The sequence below is a fragment of the Trifolium pratense genome, linkage group LG2, assembly GCF_020283565.1.
Source record: "Trifolium pratense cultivar HEN17-A07 linkage group LG2, ARS_RC_1.1, whole genome shotgun sequence".
NCBI lineage: Eukaryota > Viridiplantae > Streptophyta > Magnoliopsida > Fabales > Fabaceae > Trifolium > Trifolium pratense.
In genome coordinates, this window is record NC_060060.1 from 24,668,841 (window position 1) to 24,695,612 (window position 26,772).

The 26,772-nt window shown below is 30.9% G+C and overlaps 2 protein-coding genes and 1 pseudogene across 4 annotated transcripts; 2 read left to right on the plus strand and 1 right to left on the minus strand.

Annotated features, from left to right (window-relative positions):
- Nucleotides 1-4,391: 4,391 nt before the first annotated feature.
- LOC123910227 (agamous-like MADS-box protein AGL62) lies at nt 4,392-5,351 on the plus strand. Its single transcript, XM_045961318.1, has 3 exons — nt 4,392-4,943; nt 5,025-5,087; nt 5,247-5,351. Exons 1-3 carry the CDS (start codon nt 4,392-4,394, stop codon nt 5,349-5,351), a joined length of 720 nt encoding a protein of 239 aa, XP_045817274.1.
- Nucleotides 5,352-6,018: 667 nt separating this feature from the next.
- On the minus strand, nt 6,019-6,135 carry LOC123911889 (annotated as a pseudogene).
- Nucleotides 6,136-13,746: 7,611 nt separating this feature from the next.
- On the plus strand, nt 13,747-22,709 carry LOC123910186 (probable WRKY transcription factor 57). Of its 3 annotated transcripts, XM_045961266.1 has the most exons (4): nt 13,748-14,287; nt 18,252-18,395; nt 20,614-21,042; nt 22,351-22,709. In XM_045961266.1, the coding sequence occupies exons 1-3, from the start codon at nt 13,971-13,973 to the stop codon at nt 21,038-21,040; spliced, it is 888 nt and encodes a 295-aa protein (XP_045817222.1). In that variant the 5' UTR covers nt 13,748-13,970; the 3' UTR covers nt 21,041-21,042; nt 22,351-22,709. The 3 variants fall into 3 exon arrangements, with proteins under 3 accessions (XP_045817223.1, XP_045817222.1, XP_045817221.1); XM_045961267.1 differs by lacking the exon at nt 22,351-22,709 and having other exon boundaries at nt 13,747-14,287; nt 18,261-18,395; nt 20,614-21,260; XM_045961265.1 differs by lacking the exon at nt 22,351-22,709 and having other exon boundaries at nt 13,749-14,287; nt 20,614-21,260.
- Nucleotides 22,710-26,772: the final 4,063 nt, after the last annotated feature.

Sequence of the window (26,772 nt, forward strand, 5' to 3'; positions counted from 1 at the left end):
ACAATCTGATCATGCTTCTCATATATTCAATCTTAATATCTTATGATATGAACTGAATTTTGTAGATTGAAGTTGTGATCATGATTCCATGATTTTGGAGCTTTTCATGTTGGACACTTTGTCATTCTCATGTCCATTATCAACTTCATATAGTTGAGTTCTTCTAGTTCTTTCAGCATTCTCATGTATGCAAATTCTTGAATCTTGACTTTAATGGATATAGAACATCGTATTCCATATTGCTGAAACTTGACACTTGATATTTTCTGAGTTTTGGTGACAATTTATTGACCTTTTAGCGATGCCCATACTTGATTTTTCACTTTCTCTTCGTTAAGAGGTACTCTCACTACCATAAAAATTATTTATCACAAAATAACTTTCATTATCAACAATGTAAAAATCTGTCGTAGTAAATATAGAATATCGTGTGGAGATGAAGACACTGAAAAATAGTTTGGCCACCAAATTTAAACACAACAAGGATTGTTTCAACATTATTCATTAAAGAAATAGCATTTTTTTTAGCATCTAGATATTAAGGTAGGAATAGATATCCAAACTTAGTTAGCACCCCTATCATTTCCCGTCTTCCACCTATAACTTATATTATTATTAAAAAAGAAGAAAAATAAAATATTTACAAGGGGGACTAGGCCTTACTAAAAAAAAAAAAAAAGATGGAATAAACAAAGTTCAAGTACTGTGACATTTCTCTATCAAGCTAGCTTATGAGGAAAAAAAACAATAAATCCTCAAAGATATTCTAATGTTGGTTTACCAAATGTGATCATAAGGACATCTGAGAGGGAGCACCCTTCGAAAAACTGTTGTATAGCTTGCTTGCACTTTTCACTTTCTGTTTATGTTTCTTCTTCCGACTTCTAGAAACAAATTGTGTAAATGGTTTCTCCTGCTCTGCCATGTTTTACTAGAGTTGCTTCATGACTACGGTCTGGCAAGTGTACCAATCTATCGTCGAGTAATAAATTCTCAATTGAATGAGTTCGTCTCCACAAGGATCGTGCCAAAACGATTAGTTTCAGTTAGGAATTAGACAGTAAAAGTCAATTGCATTCGCTTTGGTTTTGAAAGAGTTTTTGATTCAGAAAAGAAAATAAAAGATAAGAGAAGATCATATGAGAAAACTAGGTTAAGTACTTTCAAATCCCTCTCCTACTCATGCTTGATAATTGACGTTATATTGCTTATGATTACTATTCTTTTTATTATCTGGCGGATTAATCTTTAAGTGAAATGTGTTATCGTATACTAAAATCACCCTATAGCAATTGAGGAGGTTGATACTAAACCAATAATAAGAGAACCCTTGTTTGTCACGTGTTAGCCTTTTACAAGTTCTCATGTTAAGCTTACCTTGATTGAACAACTGTGAACAAGAATAAATTAACAATATGTTCCATTAATCCATTAGCCCCTAACCTCAGGTACTTGTACTACTGCTTTCAATGTTGGCTAACTATATTCTCTCTTAGTTCGGGATTAGAAGTGTTGTCACGATATCACCTAATCTTAAGGGTTTATTCAATAATATGGCCGATATTAAGAATAAAGCTTTAAAACAGAGACAATAATAGATAATAAACTAAATAGTAATTAATATAAACTTTTTCTAACCAAATTACATAGTCTCGAACATTCATAGAGGAGTTCATCTACTCGACCTAACCAAAAATAATTAGCTACTCATAGATATATTAAAACAGAAGATTAAAAATATGCATACAAAGTAACCTCGATTCCTTGCTGAGGAAGTTACGTCTCCCTATGGTCGGGAGAGTTCCATTTCCTTGAGAGCTCCTTAGCCCTCCTTGCTTCTCCTCCTTTGCTCCTTAGAGACTTGTACTTCTCTAGATTTATGAATGAATAATTGTGGTGGAGGAGAACTCTATTTATAGTTAATTTGGACTTGGACTTCACGCACCATCGTGGCACGATATCTCACATAGATGCATTGTGGCACGATGCTCCCTATCGTGGCACGATGAGCTGATTTTCTTTCAAAATACTGCATATTTTCTTCAAATAAATAGCCAGCCCATCGTGGCACGATGGTTTAAGCTCTTTTCTTCAAATTTTTGTTACTTTTGATGCATTTCCTTCTACTCTTGCTTCTTGGACAAGGAACTTCATTACATTAGGTATTTGCTTGCATTTGATCTTCAAAAGCTAATAAAACAAATAAAAATTATCCTAAATAATAGCTAAAAACATCATATAAATTTTTGTCATCACTTCACCATTTTCAGCTCATTTTGTACCTCAGTATCGAATTATTCAACATTAACCACTCTAGTAATCTGAGTTTCAGGTACAATATTGATCTCCTCACCATCTTCGCCAAGCTCGTCAAAGGTATGTGTTTGTGACACTTCTTGTACCTCAATATTTTGTATAACCAACTCATCCACATATAACTCCCCATGTCCCACTTCATCTGAAACGTACGTGTTGCAGCGACATACTAAAAGAAGTGTTTTTACTAGGCTTATGAATCCGCATCGGTTTCTTTACATGTAACCACGTTCTCAATCTATAACTGAGGCTTACCAGCATCGATTCTGTAAGCATGTGCATTAGAATCATCGACTATTACTAATTTCTACATAGGTTGGGACTGTTCTGGTTGTATCGGGATAAAACTCTGAGGCGTTTTGTACCATTGATTTTCACAGAATTATCAGCAGTGTCTGCAGAATTTATAGTGGTTTGTTATTGTGGTGCATTCGGTTTCGCAATGTATTTCTTTTTAACAATCTTGTGGAGCACCTCCGGTTCCATCTTCTTGTCATTCACGTATTGATGCTATCAAAATGGGTTGCTATTTTTTGGATGTATCCCAAGCGGTCGATGATTCAAAACCAAAGTGATGCAACACGTATTGATGCTTTGTGACCAGGCCAACTGATGCAACATTAACACTGTTGAGAATATAACAATTGTGAGTTTGTGGAAATAGTCCCACATTAGATAAGAATGTTGTGACTTGAGCATTTATAAGTGGGAGAACTCATTCACCTATCACCTTAAGGTTTTGGGTGGACAAGTAGTGTGTCTCCTACAAAAATGGGTTGCTAAAAACAAAAAGTCCCAAAAAGGCACACACATTTCTTATTGTTGATTTTAGGAATATTTATCATTCAAATAAAAAAATAGCCTTCATTATCAAAGTTTCAAAGGAAAATCCTCTTATGTTTAAGAATTTTTAGAGCAAATGTAAATTAATCATTGTGTTGCTAGTTGCTACCTTCTACACACTTGATAAATATAGGACAACATCTGTAATATCCTCTCAAGTAGATTGAATTCTCAAATTTAGGGTAGAAAATATAGGATATGGATATATCTAATGAAGGTAAAAGGCATTCTATAAAGGGTGGACTAGATTAGCTATCATGTTAATAGTAAACCATTATATAAAAATTCTGTGTTATTTTTCTTTTCTTATTTAGTTTGTTTAAGGCCTTCATGATATAACTCCATGTTTTGATGAAGAACTTAATTTGTTTTTGAAAATAAAATTATTTCATTAAAAATAGGAAATACAAACGAAACCCCATTTCTTGTGTTTTATCATGGACCTTCATCACGGATGTATCATTAATAATTTGAATAGTACATGGTAGATTGGTGCATCTGTTGAATTATAAAAAAACCTAGAATTTTTTATTTATTTTTTGGAGAATCGGATTAAACTAGCTAGCTAGGTACATTGAACAAAGAAATTAATATAGCATAATTACTTATATAGAAAAGTTCGGTAAAAAAAAAAAACTTATATAGAAAAGTTAATTGTTCGAGAATTGTATACATGAATCTTAAAAAATCAAGGCATGGGGTTAGCTGGATGACATATGCATTAAAATATAAATAAACAATATTGGAAAATATTTAAATATTTGCAAATAAATAAATATAAACCAATTTCCATACATGTAATTTAATAAATTAAAAACAATTTTTCCTCAAAATAAAATTAATTAAAGATAACGGTTACTTTAAAAATTTAATCTATTTTAAAATTATGTTTTTCCTTTTTAAGTTATAATATTGTATCTCATAATTAAAAAAATATTATATTTTCTTTTCCTTTAACATTGAATTACCTATCATATAAACCATAAAAAATTATATTTTATAAAAATTTCTCTATATAGAAAATATTTTAATGTAGCAAATAGGTGCAATGAATCAAAAAAAAAAAAGTGAACCGCGTGCTAATCCACATCACAATATGAGTGAGAACATACACATCAAATTTAACTATAAAATTACCCCTTCACACCATATTACAATGTGTCATTTCTTACTCTAAAGTCTTAAACACATCGACCCTTTAGTTCTCCCTTCTCCCCTTTTGTGCCTTAGCCATGTCGAGCGGAAAGAAAACCCAAGGTCGCCAAAAGGTTGAGATGAAAAGGATGACCAACGAGAGCAACCTGAAAACGACTTTCTCGAAGCGCCGTAGCGGGCTCTTCAAGAAAGCTAGTGAGCTTTGCACTCTTTGTGGTGCTGATGTTGCTCTAGTTGTATTTTCACCTGGTAAAAAAGCATATTCCTTTGGTCACCCCAATGTTGATACGGTCATAGATCGTTATATCTCACGGGTTCCGCATCAAAACAATGGAACCGCGGGATTAATCATTGAGGCTCGACGTAATGCCAACGTTCATGAGCTCAATTCTCAGCTGACACAGATCAACAACATATTAGACATCGAGAAAGGGCGTATGGATGAGTTGAGTCAAATTCACAATATGAATGAGGCTCAGTATTGGTGGGCTCGCTCCTTTGATGGGATGAATTGGGATCAACTTGAATTTTTGAAAAATAAATTTGAGAATTTGAAGAATCTTATTGCTCAACATCCTAATAGGCATGTAATTCAGGGTGCTCCAACCCAAACTCTACCATTTTTTGGTGTAAATGGTTCATCTTCTAACATGCCTCTTCATCATCAACCAAATACTCAACAACCTCAAAATTTTCCACCAATTTTTGAGGGAAATGCTTCATCCTCTAACATGCCTCTCCACCATCAACCAAATCCTAACCAAGCTCAAATTGTTTCACCATTTTTTGATGGAAATGGTTCATCCTCTAACATGTCTCTCCATCATCAACCAAATCCTCGACAAGTACAAATTTTTCCACCATTTTTTTATGGAAATGGTTCATCATCAAACATGTCTCTCCACCATCAATCAAGTCCTCAACAAACTCAGATTCTTTCGGAACAGATTTTTGAGAACCCTATGTTGCAACCACATTTATTTGGTTTCAACAATATGGGAGGAGGAGGAGGAGGAGGAGGATATGGACCTTCCTGATTCTCTTGATCTGAGACCTTAGTTCGACTTTAGGAGCCCTTAATTTTAATTTATATTTTCATGTTTTATGATGTTTTTAATTAGTTTCAATTAGAGGACATAAACTTTATTAGTTTCTGTGTTTGCTATTTCGTTAAGACTGAATCTTTGAATTATTGGTTTTTTTTGTTGTCTTTTTTATGTATTGAAAATTGTAGTTGTGTTAGTTTATGTTTTACTTTAATAAAGGGCATCTTATTTATCTATATTTTTATATCTCTTAAAAAATTAATCTTTTGAAGTCCAATAAATCCATTTCATTCCTTCTTCGTTTTTTTTTTAAAATTATCTAATGTAGTAAAAGGTGGACATGATATGAGGATAAAGATAAAGAATAGTTCTAATATATGCTTAAAGTTATTAAATAGTTTACATTGAATTTTTATCTGATGTAGACGAAGATGATAATGAATTTATATTAATTAAAGTGACAAGTACACATCTCTATGAACTTAGTTTAGTTGATAGAGACATCACACTATATATATGTGCAGAAGTTCGAGTTCGAATCTGGGACACTCCACTTATTCACTTTTAAGGTAGATTTTCTAGCCACGAAGCTACTTGACCAAAATAAAAAAGTGACAAGTACCACAAGAAAATTAAAAAAAAAAAATTTAATAAAAAAGAGGTGCAACATAAGGACATTCCAGTAAGTCACCCATCCTAGTACTGCTCGTCCAAGCACGCTTAACTGCGAAATTCTGATGGGATCCGATGAATTAGTGTTGGTATCGTCGCACCTACAAGAAAATTAACATTAAAAATGACTAAAAATATATTTTTACTAATAAAAAAAGCTATTATATTGTAAAAATGAAAAATATTACTCATGTTTTTTTTTTAATGTAATAATGAAAAACGTGTCCATGTTTTTATGTATTTATTTGTGACAATTATTTGTCTGTATCTTTTACTACCTCCGTCCTTAATAATAAGACTCTGTTTGACAAAAATGTACTATTTATTTACCTTGTTTTGACCGTATTTTTTTAATAATATATAAATATTAGCATATAAAATCTTGTTCAACTTGTTTTGATGAGTGGACATTAGTCTTTTCAAACATCTTTCTCTAGCCGGCCCTATTTTCTTTTTCTCTGAGTTTCTTCTTCCTCTACTAGTTAGGGGTGATTTTAGGTCATATTTGGCCTAAAATCACCCCTCTTCACCTTTTTTCTTGTTGTTTTCAATCTAAATAAGTGATTTTTCACATAGATTAAGTTTTTTAGTTGTTTTTCTTTTTTATTTGTGTGATATCGTCGTCTGAGTGCGGCGTTTGTGTTGATCGTCGTCTTGGTACGACGTTGTTGAATTCTCCGTCTTGTTACGGTGTTCGTTTAGTTCATATTTGAAAGATCATCTTCAATCAATTGCAGATTCAATCAATGATTTGGGCATCAACGTTGCAGATCCGGAAGCATGAATATTTCGGTGACTTTAGTTTTATCATATTATTATTTGTAGGCATTTTGCCGTTGTATGCTATTAACACGGATGCTGTGAGTTTGTTCGCAGATTCATCCTTTTTGTTTTTAGCGATGTTGAATTTGTATTTGCATCTGATGTACTATATCAATTATTGGAATGAATGAATATCGTTATCTTTTTAGTCAAAAAAAAAAAAAATTGTTTTGATGAGTATTTTCAAAATATTAAATTTTTATAATTTTTTCTAATAAACAATTGAAGATATTAGTGATCAAAATTGTACATTGGCGTACGTGCAGTGGTCAAACAGAGTCTTATAATTAGGGACTGAGGAAGTATATAATAGGTAGTATATAATAGTGACAAATATTTCCTGACTTTTATATACTTTATCGATGACAAATATTTCTCTCATATTTTTTATGTAATAGTAACAAATATATGTTTAATGTATTATTTTTTTTAATAATTATCAGTGAAAAATATTTGTTTTGTTCATTTTTTATTAATTAGCGACAACATTGATACGCTGCAAAGGAAATGTTTTTTTCAGCATTATTTTTTGGTTGCTCTTTTAGTGGACTGGGCCGAATATGAGCTGACCCATCTATTACAATATAAGAAAACTAATGACATTGGTAAAATCAGTTTTGCCCTTGCTTAATAAAATGCCACCTGTCCTTTTGAAGGGTATTTTGAGTCCAAAAATTAAGTAATGGAACCAGATCTCTGCCTAACCAAGCCATATTGCTGGCTAACTAAGCCAAATAGCTATTTTGAGAGACAAAATACCACTTTATTACAAGTCATGGTTCCACTTAAATTATACGTTGGACAAAACTTCCTTTTCATCAAAGTAGAGGCAAACTTTCAAATTCAAAATTCAAATCAAAAAGTTGATATATCATTTATCTCTCATCATTCTTTCTTCTACCTTTAACTCTTCACTCTCTTGCTTTTTCTTATTCATATTTTGTGGTATTCTCCATTCTACTAATATCTTTTTTTTTTTTTGTGTTTTGTAGAAAAAATAAAAGGCATTCATCTCTATCTAACAACAACAAGAATATACTCATCTCAATCCAACAACAACGCGAGTATGCAAATTAAACTCATATTTCTTTTTCATTATTTTTTCTTTCATATTATGTTTATGATTTTTTTTTTCCTTGAACATCATGACAGCCAAATAAGTTCATCTCTATCTAATGACAACAACAACATGAGTATGTAGATGAAACTCAATTTTCTTCATTCTTTTTTCTATCATATCATGTTTATGATTTTTTTTTTCTTGAACTTCATCACAGCCGAATAAATATCTGAAGATCAAACACATGTATGAAGGTATGAAAATCAAACTCATTTTTGTTATCTTCCAATTCTTTTTTGAACTTCATTCTTTTATTCTATGTTAAAATCTTTTTTCTATGTTCTCTGAACTCATAAAAATATTCTCTACTTTTATTAATAAAAAAATGTGATGTTACACAAAATAAAACAAAGAACAATTTGATTTTAAACACTCTTTAGGTAGACTAAAAAATATGTCTCATTCATTAAAAAAAACATAAAATCCAAAATATAATTGTATGTAAATAAAAAAACAGATTTAAACATAAACTAAAATATACCGAGTAATACCATTCAAAACATTAAAAATCACCACATCATCATTTTTGTAATTTTATTAGATTAGATCGATAACAAAAAAAATAGAAAAGGATACGGAGAGAGGAACATTGGCTACAATGATGCAGTATAGTTTAATATTTCATTTTGTAACTATTTAATATCATATATTTGATGTGATTTGTCAGGTATGGTAGTATAGTACTACACAATAGACAGTTGGAGTACAAAATATGAGGAAGAACAAATAAGAGGAAGAATAGAACACCGTTAAAAGAACAATAGCAAAGGTAAAAGTTTAGAAAAAATAAAACATCCAGTTATATGCTTATGCTATATTCTTCAATGTTTAAATTTTCTTTCTCTTTGTTAGTCAGGAAAAATAAAACAGATGAAAGATACACAATAATCAATAATGGATTAAAGTTTTGGGAGACTGTGAGTACTATTCTGTTTTGTGGGTCTCAAGAGAGTTGTACACATTTTAATATGATATAAAAGTAGTGATCAAGATCAAATACAGCTTGCAAGCTGTACAACTGTATGAAGATCAAGATCATTTACACAATTTAATATGATAAAAGAGTAGTAATCAAGTACAAAAGTACAACTTGCACATTAAAAAAAAGTAGTGAAATGAAATATAAAGAACAATATTTTAATAAATATGATAATACTTATTTTAATAAGGTAAATGCTAAATAGTGACCCGGGGCACTCTTTAAGTCCTTAAATAGTAAGTTTTTTATAGAATTTTTATCGAAATGCGTAAAGTCAACGCATTGGAAATTGTAGTGTTTAACTTTTTGAATAAAAAATTTCTTTAAATGGAATGCTTAAAGAGTGCCCCGGGGGCACTCGTTAGCAAGACCCTTTTAATAAATATGAAACAAAGAACAGTTTGAAAAAAAAAAATAGATCAAATAAAAAATATAAAAATGTGGTGTTTTACAAAACAAAGAACAGGTTGAATGTTTTTTTTTCTTCACTTTTATTGGTTTTTAGAAAGTACAAATATGTGTTATTCACGAAAAAACATAAAATCCAAATATAATCTTTTCTAAATCAAACAAAAAAAAACAGATCTAAAAAAAATACATACACATTTTCCAGCATATGCAAAAAATTGATATCCAAACCCTGATTTTTTTGTTGTTGTCATTGTTGTTGCATGTATTAAAGAAGTGAAGAGGAAGACAACAAAGACGATGTGTTTTCCGGCCAAAGATTGTATTTCTCGGCGTGGTGATCACCGACGAAGTGCTCAAATCTTGATATTTTCTTTATGGGTTTTGTAGAGGAGATGGAGGAGTGTCTTTATATGGTGATGGTTTTTCAAAGATGTTGTATGGTGGTCAAGATCTAGCAAAAAGGTGGCGGTTAGAATATTAAAAAATGTCTCCAATCTGAAAATAAATTTGATAGAAGAATAGAGGATAATGAGAGGATGAAGATGATGATGGTTGAACAACCAAACAAGGTCTAAAACATATTGAAGGAGGTTGTGTGGGTGCTGGGCGGCTAGGGTTTTCAGAGGGGAGAGAGGTTCTTTAAAAAAAAAAATTGATGAAGAGAGAGAAAGAAAAGAGTAAATGATTTGTGAGAAATTTAATGTTAAACTTAAAAAATTGACTCATTTGTCTGTCAAAATTCACAAACAAAAGAAAAAGTTTAATAATAATAATAATAATAATAATAAAGGTTTGTGTTGGGTAATGAATTTTTGGGCTTGGGCTGCAATATTGGTCTCTTCTCATCAAATAATTGGACTTCACTTTAATTATCTTTTTACAAAATAATTTTTTTTAATTGATAGGTAAAAACCTATTTTAGTATTTTTAAATAAGTAAAAAATTATTTTTGTATTTTTAAGAAAATAAATCATAGACTAAAAATATACTATTATTCAAAAAATTAAACAAGGGACAAAGTAATATTATTAATTTATACACGGGAAATATTTGTAATAAATAAGTGATAAAAAAATTTGCTTAAAAAAAAGTGATAAATTTTTTAAATACAAGAAACATTTATCTATAATTTATAATGAACTAATACGGGAAACACATAACTATAATATACTAAATAAAGTATATATTGGAAGAAAATATATCATTATATATATTGGACATATTATATTACTGATTCATAAAACTAATAACAATTTCAAAATAACTATCATATATATTAAATTAAGGCTTAATTAGTCTATTGGCCCCTTAAAGACATTGTAAGTTTCACAATGGTTCCTTAAAGGAAAAAAAGGTCCGGATTGATCCCTTAAAGAAACATCTGTTTCTCACATTGGTTCTTTCCGTCAATTTTTTACAAAAAACGTTAGTTTTAGTTGACTGAATTGTGGATGTCATTAAGTGTAAGTGGTCCACCAAAAACCTTATTAATTTTCAAAATTTTAACAATTGGAATTTTTTGTTATATTTGGAGTTAAAATTTAACGGAAATGACCAATATGACAAACATATATGTCTTTAAGGGACCAATACGGGCCTTTTTTTTTCTTTAAAGGACCAATCCGGACCTTTTTTTTCTTTAAGGGACTGTGAAACCTAAAATATTTTTAAGGGACCAATAGACTATTTAAGCCTTAAATTCATACATGGGACAAATTATACTACTGACTCATAATACTGATTAAATAAATTTATATTTTTTTCAATTTTTATTAGCAAAGTGTAACTTCTAAAAATATCGGCGTAACGTGAAACAAATTGTTGGTGATGAAAAATTTAAATTAACTATTATACAGGAAACAAGGTATTTGGTTATGAAAAACGTATATTAACTATAATATACGGGGAAGATGTTGTTGTTGATGAAAAAATTATTAACTATTATATACAAAGAACAAATTGTTGTTGATGAAATTTTTTAATTAACTATTATATATGGGGAACAAATTGTTGCTCATGAAAATTTTAAATGATTTGAGGACAAGTTTCTTGAAAATATTATACACCAAGAACAAGTTGTTGCTCAAAACCTAAATGTATCATTATTAGTTTGAATTTTGCCTCTACATTGTTCAGTACTTAGACAACTAGAAGTTTGGAATTCAATTCAAGTTTCGTGTGTTTAAAATATAAGTTGTAATGGATTGGTTGACAATGACATTTTAATCAACAATGTTGTGCTCATGTAAGTTTATTTTGATACCTACTTTAGGTTATGCAAGCAAATGTATGTTAAGAAAATGTTATCAATGTCTACTTAATTAAAATCTGCTTTTTATCAAATTACTGTGTTAATGAAATAATTTCTTTATTAAATCTGATATCGAAAAGTGTGACTTTAAAAAAAATCGGCGTAACGTTACGACCCGTGCGATAGCACGGGTATATCGCTAGTTACAACATAAACATCATAACAAAGCATTTTTATTGGCTAATTAAAAAAATTGCCTAAAAGAAACAAATTTTGTGTCATTTGTTTCACATAAATTTTTAAAGTTTTATGATTATATGAATGACACCTGGATTTTTCTTTTTGCCAAAAACTAGTTCTAATTTGTGTAGTTTAACGATGAGCTTGGTCTCATTTCCTTTTTTTTCTTTTACATGCTACTGCAAACTATTTAGTAGCAGATTGTGATTGGATTGGTTTTAATCAATTTTTTAACAATTCACATCTGTCTTGAGCTTCTTTTTTGACAGAATCTCTCTTGAACTTGATACTAGTGGAAATGAAGATTATATATGTCTTCTAGTTCTATTCACCGGAAGTTATAAATAAGTGGATGAAACTATTATATAAATGAAATGCAATGAGCACCACTATTATATGTTGAGGAAAATTCACAAAATCCCATTTTTTAGGAACAAAATCCCTTTTGAAGTTGATGTTTTAATGAGAACCAATTTAATAGAACTTGTATCATTTTTATTTTTATGTGTTCTCTTTTCTAAACCAATTTACTTAAGTGATCTTTAGAAATGTATATTACAAATGCACAAGTTAAAAAGATTCTCAGATTGAAGAAGTGAACACATGAGAATATACTTGAGAATGATGTTTAAGAGACATTACAATTCTTGAGAATGCCTCAAAGAATGGAGGATACACGTATATCTCATGTCTCGGTACACAAAATTGAAATAATCTAAAGTTAAAAAAATACCTCTTCCATATAAAAAAAAGACTAGAATGACATCACAAAGTTATAAGTCCCTTCTTAAGTATAAGTATCCACAAGCAAAGATGAGATCAATATACATGAATCATACGTTTAGAAAGGAATATTCCGCCGATGGATCTAATAGCTCTGGTAGGTTACTGGTCGTCCTTTAAGTGTAGGGGAAGGCGACCTGCAAAAATGTTACTATTCCAATGCTCAATTCAGTTTACGCACAAGGTGAGAATTGGATAAAATATATGTACCTTGAGGATGAATGCACATGTGCAAAAATCGGAAAATGACGTGCATAACCATATCTTGAGAGTCCCACTATGTGAGTGGAATGAGTCACAAATATCTTGTGAATGAGCCATTTATGTTAAAAAGTCTCACATTGGTTGTAAGATGGCCGACATGTGTATTTATAAAGTGAGGGCAATTCTCGTCTTACAAGCTAGTTTTGTAAGGATGATTTATGCCCAAAACTCAATTCTAAAATGGTATCAGAGTCTCCTCTAAGATCCAATATGGGTCGTCTGCTACCAAATTTCCAATCGGGTCATCCACCATTTATATCTGTGCTCCAAGTCCAATAGCGCTAGGGGCGAGGGGGTGTGTTAACAAGTCTCACACCGGTTGCGAGATGACCTGAGTTTGTGTTTATAAGTGAGAGCAATCATCACCTTGCAAGCCGGTTTTGCAAGGATGGGTTAGGCCAAAAACTCAATTCTAAGATGCTATCAAAGCCTCTTTCACGATTTGTTGGGTCACCTATTATTAGAGTTATGTTTGAAAAAGTAATAATAAATGTGTCTAGAAAATTGAAAAAGAATTTATATTTAAAGACAAATTTTATTTTTAAAAGGGTGTTTATAATTAGAGACTGAGGAAATATTAGCTTATCCAATTGCAAATTGTTCATCGACCCAAAATCGATTGACCAGGACCTAAACGGACCGATGTCCAATCCTACTCTCCGATATATAGCACATCACAAGGGCCCAATCATTCATCCGCGCGTGCTCTGCTACTGTGACCACTTTCTTCTTCCTACAGTTGATTTGACACTCATTTTTCTAACATATCTCTTTTTTTCTTTTTATTACAAAAATAAAATAAAATAAGTTTTTAAAAAAACAAAAGGCCTTTCACAATCACGTTATCTCTCTCACACCACCATGCTTTGACGAGACAACGCTTTCAAAACGCTTCATACACTTCAAAACCTACGCGTCCCTTCCTTTTCACAACAACCGTATCACACAAACCCTAACTCTCTCTCTCTCTCTCTCTGAAAATCAATTACTTATCAAAAATCAGTTTCTGAATTTCAGTTTCAATTATCGCTGTGCTTCATACTTTATAATTTTGGCGGTAATCCATGTATGGAAGACAAAGACAGAGCATCTTCTGATCCCGCCGGCGATTTCGTCGGAAAATCTAGCTGGAATCTCGGAGTCGATGATTCCGACGGTAGTCATTTCTTCACCGACGATAGAGAAAGAAATATGTTCGGCGACATCGGCTGGAATCTTGATCCGAACCGCGTCGACGAAGGATTGTTGCAACCGGTTCAAACTAGTTCGATCGAAACAGCACCGTCGTCATCTTACAGGTCAAATAATCAATCGGTTTCTTCAAGCTCCAGTGAGGATTTGCCGGAGAAATCTACCGTCTCCGATGAAAAACCGCCAGATACACTGTGAGTTGATGAAATCATAACTAACTTTCTGTTTTGGTTTTCGTGTTTTCGTTCTATGTGTGGTAAATTCGTAATTAACGTGAAATTGCGAGGACAAAAATGGAATTAAAATAACTGAATTCCACATCAATCATTTCAAAAATCGAATCGTTTTTTTGTTTTATTTTTTATTTGATTTTATTTTTTTCTATCTTCTTTGGGATCGGTGTCAATCCCTGTCCGTACAATCAGGAATCTTCCCAAACAGAACATAATCCGAGATAGATCTTTTTTCCTCTGTTGGGTTTATTTTCCAATTTTTTAAAGAAAAATGCTAAACAGTGCCCCCGACACTGTTTAAGGAAGCAAATATAGTAATATCACATTGAAGTGTTTGTGCAGTCAACGCCTCGAAAGTGTAAACATTGTTATTTTTAATTTTAAAATTTCCTGTTTTGGTTTTCTTAACCAGTGTCCCGGGGGCACCGGTTAGCATGACCCTTTTTTAAAAGTTGTGTGGTGGAATTAAAAGGGTAAAATTTGTACTAAACAGGATATAAATATAAAAAGGGTCATGCTAAACAGTGCCCCCGGGCACTTGTTAAGCATATTAAAAAAGGAAATAAAAAATAAAATAAATATTGAAAAGACAACTTTTTATACTTTTGATGTATTGAATGCACGCATTTCGAGACAGAATTTCTATTTTAAAATGCTTAACCAGTGCCCGGGGGCACTGTTTAGCATTTTCCATATAAAAATTAGTATTTCTACGATTCTTAATATAAGAAAAATTTTAGTTTTTAGATACATTAAGAATCTAATGTATCTAGTCTATATTACTAACTAGATACATTATATTATCAATGAATCTAAAAAGTAAAATTTCTCTTATATTAAGATCGGAGGAAGTAATCATCAGGTAACCTTTTCCAAATTCTGAATCTTCAGCCCATGAGCACCGCCGTTATCATGGCGGGAATAGTGTGAGTGTGAGGCATCCAAAATATCTTTCTAAATTTCATTTTTAGAATAATTTTATAAGTAATATTTTGGTGGCAGCATAATTCAAGGTCTAACTTAGTCCTACCATATTAAGGTAACTTAGTCAAAAAATTTAGTCCTAACATATTAAGATAACTCGGTGTCAACATACTCACTCCAATCTTATATATAAGAAAAAAATTTGCTTTTTAGATTCATTGTAAAGTTGATGTATTTAGACTATAATGTTGTCTAAATACATCAACATTACAATGAATTTAAAAATCAACCTCGAGGGAGTATTATTTTTTGGTAAAATGTTAATCTGCCTTTGAGATACTAATTAAATATATTAATAATGAAATTTTATCTTAAAATTTAACATCCAATATTTTTAAAATATAAAATAGGCTTTAATGCAGTTTTGATCCCCCTATTTTAAAAAACCTGAACTTTTGATCCCCCTATTTTAAAACTCAGCACTTTTGATCCCCCTATTTTAGTTTTTTGTTAGTTTTAGTCCCCCACTTCAATTTGGTCAAACTTTTGCTAATGTGTCATGCTCACTGATGACGTGGCATTGTACATGTGGACAACTTGCTATGATGATGTCAGAAAAATTGGTGACACACAATATTTGACCTATAGAGATGCATGTTTTGCAATGAGATTTCTTAAAGATGATCGTGTTTACATCACTGCAATCAAAGAAGCAAAAGATTGGGGTTCGGGACACTATCTAAGGAAATTGTTTGTCCACATGTACAATGTCACGTCATCAGTGAGCATGACACATAAGCAAAAGTTTGACCAAATAGAGGTGGGGGACTAAAACTAACAAAAAACTAAAATAGGGGGATCAAAAGTGCTGAGTTTTAAAATAGGGGGATCAAAAGTTCAGGTTTTTCAAAATAGGGGGATCAAAACTGCATTAAAGCCTATAAAATATTATCCTATTACTATTAATTTTATCTTTTAGCATAACCCTTATCAAATGACCTGTGTTTAATGATTTTTCAAAATGAAAATCATGAACATGTGCTTTAAGGTGAACATTCCTGTATATTTTATTTGGATTTAAATATGGACAGGTGCATCATTGAAGTCGATATTTTTGATAGGTCTAAAAATTAATAAAATGTGTATCAAATAATTCAGCTTGTTTTAATAATGTAAAGTTTTGATTAAAGTTGGCATATTTAATATTTAATTGAAAATAACAAAGCAGATTAAAAAGTGTAAGGGGATATATGATAATAAAATTAATTGGCCCTCGTGTACCAAAGAAATTTAATTTGCTTCCAGTATTATTTTTTTCTTCTTCTTTTAGGAAGAATTGGTGTTCATTCTTACCTTTTAAAATGATAAAGGGAATATGTTACTCAATATATAAAGATTTGTCTTAAAATCCATACATTTGACCTTTAAAAGTTAAAATATTAATTTTTTAATGTAAAATTTTCACTTTTTAAGTTCCTTAACGTGTTAGCAAAATCCATAATGTAATATTGAATGAAGATATAACACTTACCTCTTTGCAGCACTAGTCTTCAAGTTATTTTATTTGTTTTTTACAATTTTTTTTTTGTTTTTGTTTTTGTTTTTGTTTTTGTTTTTTACAATAAGTTATTTTTTTGTTAACCTTCGGATTTCATGGAAAAGAGTTCGAAGGATGGTCGAAATGTGAATAAAGTCTAATGAAAATTGTTCTATTACTTGACCAAAAAAAAAAATTGTTCTATTATATAATTGAATTTGTGTTCTCCTAAACGATTCATCTTTACTCTTTAAATAAATTTTATTAATTACTTAAGTTCAATCGCTTAATTGCAACTATTTTCGAGTTTCGACCTTAACAACTAAGTTTCTTTTAGTACTCCTTTTTTTTCCTATTCTAAATAAAAAATTTCTATAGACTGATTTAAGATTTACTATAGACTGCTTTTACCATAGTTTATATTAAAATTTTCTTCAAAGTGTATATATGCTTATTTAGTAATTTTTACGTTCTTTTGAATAATAGAGTTTCTACTTTTTTTAGTACGATACTTATTTATTTGCCTGCCATAGGATAGCACTGCCATTAATTTTCACTTTATGTTCATAATTATCATGTACTAGGCCTAGCTAGTACTAGCAGCATGCATCACACTTTCTCTTACAAGACTCTGCAATCCACAATACATTATGGATCTGAATCTTTGATGAAAAAAGTTTCATGACATATTGCTGCTTTTGTAAAATTAATGTTGCGTGTTTTCATTGTAGTAAGGCGGGCCTCTCCCTTTGCTTATTATATATAAATAAATCTTGTGGTCCATATTTTACATGTCTATTATATATTACTAGTAATTAACATAAGATTATGATAATTGTCATTGACATGGTCTTTGTATTTTGAAAGCATTATGAAATGGCTTTATACCATGCAGAAATAATGTATCTTTTGGCCCCAGTACAATGTGTGGCTCAAATTATTTGAGTTGACACTAATAAGTTGAATTCAATGATATAATTTAAACTCTCTTATATGACCTAAAGCAGAGGCTCTTAATTAAATTTTGTCATCAAAGTATTCAATTTCAATTTATAACTTTTTTTCCTTAACTCTTAACCATCTCTAGATTGTGGCAGAAAGAAAAGTTTTCGACTAAAATTGGATATCGCAACTTTGAAGTTGAGCGTGAATAGTGTGTATATTTTAACAGTGGCTCATAAAAAAATAACATAGAAATGGTGCAGTGAATAATGCTAGCAACACACTCTTTAACAAACACACTCCAACACACTCTCTTTTATTGGTTGAAATTCACATGGGTCCCATAAAAAAATGTGGACCCATATAACTTTTATGGGATCCATATAAATTTTAACCAATAGAAGAGAGTGTGTTAGAGTGTGTTTGTTATTGGAGTGTGTTGCTGGCACTTATGGCATTCTTATTCTTGTAATTTAGTTTTCATTATGGTTGCTGCATTTTGATAACAAACATACTTTGTAGGAGTAAAAGTAAGAAGAAGGGGCAAAAGCGAGTACGGCAGCCGCGGTTTGCATTTATGACGAAGAGTGAAGTTGATCATCTTGAGGATGGCTACAGATGGAGAAAGTATGGTCAGAAGGCAGTTAAAAACAGTCCATTCCCTAGGTTTACACCTACTTCTCATCAAATTAACCTTTATTTCCATCAACAACAAAAAAACAATCATGCATACATAACAAAATATTAGGAAAAGTATATATTTCTAACACTAAGAATATGCTTGGAAAGTTTTCAATAATAACATCTAAAACTTTTTTCCTAATAGGTGTGATCAATTGGATCAAAAGAGTTAAGAGGTTCTAATATGAACATGTTTAACGAAAATTTAAATACTCTGCAGTAGTTGAATCATTGGATAGGAACCCAGTTGCTTTGTTAAAGACCAAGATTGCTTGCAGCCAAAAGTTTGATGTCCATCTGTGATCGTTGGATTAAAATCAGATGGTCCATATTCAAGTTTGATAACAATTGCATCAAAATTTGGACCATTCGTTTTCGATTCAACAACCACATATATATTGAACGTGTATGAATATGTGTTTTTTCTCGAAGCCAGCAAAGTACATTCCCTAGGTCTACCAAATAGCACGTTAGGTACTCAATAAACCTAAAAATATTTTTTTTTATATTAAGGATTAGACGGAGTATTAGTTTATCGGATGCATATGATATGAACTTCAAAAAACTCTAATTTCGACACTTATGATTTTTAGTAAATTTTAGTGTGCATTTGATATGTTAAAACTTAAGACATTAGATAGAACAAAAATTGGTCTTGGGACTAGACAAATTGAAATAATGATATTGAACAACTAAAATACTTGTCTCTTACTAATTCATAAGGATAAATTTTGTCTCAAGTAAATTTTTTTTAAAATAACATAACATTTTGTCCAATCAGATAAGACACTTAGTTGTTCAATACTTTAGAAGTTTGTCATGTATCATTCTATCTTATATTATGTTCAATACTTATATTTTATAAATTAAATGGACAATGCATGACATTATGTTTTATAAATTATGTTATGTAGACTCATAAGTTTAAATTACTGAAAAAATTTACCAAATTTATAATTTATTACAAAATTTAGGGTGTATCTAATTTGAACCTCTAAAAAAATTGGTTTAAAGGTGAACTTGTATCAGTATTAGTATAATTAAAAATGAGTTTTATATTAATAAAAATCAAGAACAAAAATAATATTTTATAAAATTTAGTAGAATTAATAGAGTTCACCATTGAACCAAATTCATATTGGACGTCCCAAAAAAATTAATATAATAATAATAATATAAAAAATGTCATTCTTTTTTGTTTGACGTAAAAAAAATGTCATTCTTATTTACTTAAACTAGTTTAAAGAGCCGTGCATTCGCGCGGGTCTACTGATTTTTATTGTTTTTATTTCTTTACTATTTTTATGTATAGATTATTATGTTTTGTTCCTATCTATAATATATTTTGCTCCTATTTTTAAGCCTATTATCTTTCTATATTTTTTTAATATTTTTTCAGTGAATCTTTCTATATTTTTTTTAGTGAAATTACAATGAAAAATATAAAACTTGCAATGTGATTAAAAGTAACAAGGAAAAATTAGAAACTTTGGTGGTAATCGATTTTAATATAGATATAGTTGGTCTAGTAGACTTTTTTAAGGATGGTCTAGTAGACTTAAAAGTAGTTAGATCTCTCAAAATAATTGAATTTGACGAAGATCGCTCCATTTTTTTTTCTTTCAAAATTATAGTTTTAAAAATATTAATATAAAAACGTGATATATTGAATGGTCCAAATTTTTTTAGACAACTAAAACATTTGTAATTGTAATATAGATGAAAAATAGAGACGGAAAATGGAAAGACCTAACTCACTTAAAACTTTTAGTTAAATAAATAGATTCTTAAAACCTTTACCTCCAAAACCTTTTCCTCTCCTCTATTTTAAATTTTTTTTTTAACTGCTAACTATATTATTAAAGAAAAATGGAATCGGTACAAGAGGTACTAAACCCACATTAGTAGGAAAAGTACAAATAGTACTTGTCCCAAAAATCGAACAAGATCGATATTCAAGGCCTATAAATACCAACAAAAAACCTAACGCTCAATACGATCTAAGGGATATTTACACCATTCATAGAATAAGCATGAGGCCTTAATCTTCTTTACAACCAACCATTTCCATGAAGTAATTTGAATTTTGTCAAATAACACTTCCTCTATTTTAAAGAGTGTCTTGTAGGGCAGCCTAACCAATATATTCTTGCCCTACTAATACAAAGTAATCTGATGGATGCATATATTTGCCTTGTTGCAGGAGCTATTATAGGTGCACAAATAGCAAATGCACGGTGAAGAAAAGAGTTGAACGCTCTCACGAGGACCCAACAATTGTTATAACTACATATGAAGGCCAACACTGTCATCACACCGTTGGATTTCCTCGAGGTGGAATAATTAGTCATGAATCTTCCTTTTCAAGCCAGTTTGCTCCTACAATGCCTCAGTTCTATTATCCTATTCAATTACCTAGAGAATTAAACACTTGTACTACTACTACTACTACCACTGTTTCTCAGCCCTGCGAAAGACGTCATGATTATGAAGCTGGACGATCGAGTAGCGCTACAATGGCTGCGGCCGATGCATCACTGCCAGCATTGCCTCCTCCTCCAACCGATGAAGGACTGCTTGGAGATATTGTGCCCCGTGGAATGCGCAACAGGGATGAAAGAAATATTTGATGGTACATATATATTGAATGATATATTAATCTATTTCTATCTTTAGATGAATTTACTAGACAACTTTAAAACAAAGTTATTTACTAATTATGAGAAATTATAGATATAAATTATAATATTGATAATATATAAATGTGATTACATTCATGGAAAAGATTTCGTGTCAAACTTAGTTTATGTATAAGTTATTTTTATATCAATAAAATAAAATTGTTTTCGTATAAATTAAATTACAAGTTATTTTCATAAGTTATCTTGAAGAACTTATGAAAGTAAATTGAAAATAGCTTATTAGCAATTCAGTGGCATCAAATAATGCTAGATTGTCCACTGAGGTTGGTTAAGTTAATAAGGAGTTAATTCACACACCTCGGTTCAACTCATATTGTTGATGTTTGATGTCTTCTTTAGCTCTTGGTAAGCTCACCTAAACTTTTAGATACCAATAAAAATCGAATAACTTTATAATTTTTATATTGAAAATTATGAAGGAAAATATATGCATAATATAATTGTAATACATAAATCGAAAATAAAAAGTTACCAAACAATGTCTACAAATCCTAGATGAACTAGCAAAAATGTCAAAATTTTTAGCTAGAACGTCGTGACCGAGGTTTGATTCCCAACTCCTCCACTTATGTGTGTGTGAGTTTTTAATGGTAATTACCGTTTCGTCTATATATATACTGAATAAAAAAAATATCATGACTTCGAGTATTATATATTAATGATGTAATATTTTTTAAATAATATTAATGATGTAAATTTGTATTTTAATCAAAGAATACGAATCTTCACTTTTCATATGTGCATAGGCTATTTTAGAAATCAAAATCTCCATCTGGTTAGGGAGAGATTTACAAAGCCTAAGCTGAAGGTCAAATATTTGGGTTTAGTATCTAAATAATATTACAGACTATGGTGGGGGAATGGTTTTAGTATCTAAAATGTATAGATTCTTGTTAATTGTTATCTTCCATTTTAAAATAAATAGCCTTGTATGGTGGGGGAATGTTACCTTCAGATATATATTGGTCTATATACAATACAAGAACAAAAATAGAGATGCTGATCATGACAAATGGTAGCCAGGTAGAGAATACAACATACTAATATTTTACAAAGAAGAATACATTTTTGTGCATCTAATTTATAATGTGAATAAGTACCTGCAGATATATTCTCTATACTAGAATAAGTAAAATAATAGAGATGCTTATCAAGACAAATGGCATTGCATACAACATAATCTTAAGACAATTGATTATTTAAATTTTTGGCCATATATTAAGACAATTTTACTGTAGGTGTATTTGTGATGCGGTTTGGATCAATTTTGATTGGGTTAAGTGGAGTCTTGTTTGTCAACCAAAAGAAGTGGATGGTCTTGGAGTTGGTAACCTTAGGTTGGTTAGGAGCGTATATGGGTTTAGGACCATATATATGGTTGTAGGTTTGATTGATATGAGTTGTTGTTTTAAGTCCAGAATGTGTGACTAGATCGCGAACCAGAAAAAGGAGAGAACGTCGTGGTGCCAACAACGAACAACCCCTTAAGGGGTATGGAGGTGGTGAAGCCATGAGGACGAGCACGTCACAACTGTAGAGGCTACATCTTGAAGGAAAAGATCGGATTATGAGGGAGAGAAGGGCGGCAGCGGTTGTAAGTCTGATTGATATGCAGAGTTCTTGTTTTAAGTTTAGAATGTGCTCAGCTTTAGCTTCAATTTACAAAATAGTTGGGAATTTGATAGAAATTATTCTAAAAAAAAAAAGAGAGGCTTAAACGCACTTTTTTGGGGTCAAAATAGGTCAAATTAGAATTAGGGACTACAAAGTGCAAAATGGGGTAAAAGTGTGGGACTAAAATTGCACAATTAAAATTAAAGAGGGCAAAAATCACACAATTGAGAAACTTGAGGGGTTAAAAGTAAATTTAACCAAAAAAAAAGGTTGATTCGCTAATAAAAACTAATATTTATTTAGGAATAACTAGGATGTTTACCTTAAATTGTTTATAAAACAAGTAAATAAATGGATAAAACCTATACATAAAATCACTATTTTTAGCACTAATCACATAAACTCCAATCATACGGGACATTGTCACTAGTGGAAAAAACACATAAACTCCAATCATCCACCTGATTTAAAGACCTTAAAATATAGGACACGGAAGGAAGGCTTTTAAAGGAATAAAAGCTATTGGAATTATGAATTATGCATCTCAGAGATTGCATTGAACTTATTAGTCAAAAGTTGCAAATACAAGTGGTTGCAGACTCTTTAAATAGAGCTGCTAAAATATCTGAGCTGGCAGTGCCATCTCACTATTCCTAACAAACTTATTGTCACATCAGCTCTTAGGTGTAACTGACTGTAACAAACTTTGTGCCACATCATGCCTTGTTCAAAACACAACCTGATTATAGTCACTTAAAAGTTTTTGGATGCTTATGCTTTCCTCATCTTAGGCAAATGTATTAGGCAATAAGTAAAATGTAAACAATGATGATGTGGCACAAAGTTTGTTACAATCAGTTACACCTAAGAGCTGATGTGGCACAAAGTTTGTTACAGTCAGTTACACCTAAGAGCTGATGTGGCAATAAGTTTGTTAGGAATAGTGAGATGGCACTGCCAGCTCAGATATTTTAGCAGCTCTATTTAAAGAGTCTGCAACCACTTACAAAAGCTAAATCAGTTAGCCTGATTTAAAAAAATTATTTATAATTAAAAAAATAAAATAAAAATTAGTTCCCTCTCTTTGCGAAACATAATTCATTTTCACTTCTTCATTTCATGAAAAAACCCTAAACACAGAAGAAGCCTAAAACACAAATTCTCTCAGATCTGCACCAAAAACCCTAAACACATACTTCCTTCTCACTTTTTTTCTTCTTCTCCTCTTCTCACCCTAGCTGTCACCACTTTTTCTCTTCTTCTTGATATATGGAAGAGGGGTGGTTTAGGGTCACTTTAGGCCTAAAATCATCCTCCAAATTGTTTTTCTTTCTATTTTAATTAAATAAGTTTGATTTCCACATATATTTAGTATTGTTTCGTTTGTTTTTGTGATTTCATCACGTTGTTTGTTTTGATTTTCCCGTCTTAGTGCGGAGTATTGTTGTCCCGTCTTAGTGCAGAGTATTGTTGTCCCGTCTTGGTGCGGTGTTCATTTGTTTCAAGTTGAAGGATTAAGTTTGATTCAGTGCAAATTCAATCAATGATTTTTGTGTCATCAACGCAACAGATCCGGAGGCATGAATATTCTGGACACTTCAATATAGTCAAATATGTAGGCTTATTCACTATGTCATTTTATGCTATCAACATGGATGTTGTGAGTTTGTTTGCAGATTCATCATTTCTATTTTTAGCGATTTTGAACTTGTATTGCATCGATGTACTCTTTTCAATTTGAATGAATGACTATCTTTTATTTAGCAAAAAAAAAAGCACTAATCACATATTTCATTATTTGTTTATGTTATTGGCACACTTTTTGGTTGGGTCCACTTTTGACATAATACTATGGTCAATTAAAAAGGTACACGAATTGTTTGGCCTTTCGAGAATCCTTAATGCAATTCTTGAAAAATTAGGAACGAAAATGAAAGTGGAAAAATGTTTTTATTTTAAGATAAAAAATGGTAAATCCTGGATTTATTTTATATAAATATATAGCTTACACAATTTAATATTTAAATCACTAAATAAAAAAAATTCAATCACATTAATATTTTTAAGATATTAAAGACTTATATTAGGTTTGACAATGGTTTTGTAGAAATCATGAAACATCAAGGATTTGCACAAAAAATACATTTAGACTTCAACAAAATCATGATGAGCCCTCAACCTTTGGGTGTGTTTGATCTGTTAAAAAACTGGAGGCTGAATTTGACAACTTTTTCTATACACTGTTTGATTTAGAAATTTATCATCAGACTGGACAAAATAGGCAGAAAGGAAATGGACAAAAAAAAAATTGTCTCTCACTGAACCATGGAACAACTATTTGTCCAAAGTACAAAGTATCAAAAATACCAAAAAAAACTCTTTTATTTTCCAACATAAAAGTATTACCTCTCTATATCTCTCCAATACGGTTCTATCTTGTCCTATACTATAATGGTGTATCATGTTTTGTTCAGTATTTACTGTTTTGTGAATCTAATACATCCTTAAAGTGATTCCAAACACAAACATTCAAATTATTTTTAATCTCAAAATCAATTCTATTATGTAATCAACTAAGTCGTTGATTCACCATTATTAAAAAAAACTCGTAATAATTTTTTCTCTTTTTATATATAATATAATTAACGAGATCGAAAACAAATAAAAATGAATATTTAGTCAAAAAAAAAAAGAATAAATAAATCACATAATTTTGACAGTTATAATTATCTTTGACTATATTGACTGCTTTCTACTTTTTTCATTAAATAATATTTGGTTAGCTAAAAAAGTCAGCTGAACGTTTTTTTTTTTTTTGCCTCTAGATTCTTCTTTCCTCTCGAGTATTTAAACTCTGCCCATTATCTTCAATTCGTCAAATATCACACAAAGTAATTGTACTTCTACATAGATTTAATTTATTGGTGCATCCCTATAAAAACGATCAATCATTTCTTTCTACAATGGATTATGGTGAATGGGATCTCATGTCCATTGTGCACAGCTGCAAAGCTACCACCTTTATTAATCCTCCTATCATTTTTGAAACTTCACCTCCACCTCAAACCCCAATTACCATCACCACCACCAATAACGTTATTTCCACTCAAAACACCACACCATATTACTTTAAGGATTTTACTGTTACCCAAGAAAATAACTCAGTCTCTGTTACTCCACTGAAACCAACTGATTTCATAGATCTAGACAAGCTGAGGGTCAATTTCAATCACAACAACACTCTTGACATCACTACAATAATTAGCCCTAACCCCACCACCTCATCCCCCATATCTACCACCACTACTCCCACACTACAAGAAATTTGGCTTTTAGCGACGGTTTTAAAAGGGTTTAGCGACGGTTTTAAACCGTCGCAACAGTAGATAGCGACGGTTCTGCAACGGTTGCAAATCATGGCGTCGTCAGCACTATATAGCGACGGTTTTATGAACTGCCACACAAACCGTCGCAACTGATATAGCGTCAGTTATGAACCGTCGCGGATTCTTGTAAACCGTCGGGAATGAAAAAACAAAGGAATGTATTTCACCGTTTTGCGACGGTTTTAAACCGTCGCAATCCCTTCTTTTTTTTAAAAAAAAAACTTTTTGGTATTTTTTGGTTAGCTTATAGCTTTTCCTGTTTTAATTGATCTTATTTCATACCGATAATAACTACTAAATTAATTGATAAAAATCCAATATAGTAATCATCAACAAAAGCATAATTTTAATTAAAGTAGTGCTTAAACATACTAATTAAAATTATACAACCAAAGTTTCATAAAAAATAAATTATACAACCAAAGTTCAACACAAATGTCTAATCAAATATAAACTATATCTAATTAAAAAAAATTATACAACACAAATGTTCTAACATAGGGATATAGCTGTTCTTGATCTTCATTTTCTTTATTTCTGGATCAAAAAATGCTTGCACAATAAAAAATCATCTTAGAGCTAAGAAACAAGCCAACAACTATGTAATTCTTATATGAGGAAACTATCCTAACAACGTTAAGATAGTGCATGAAATCTCAC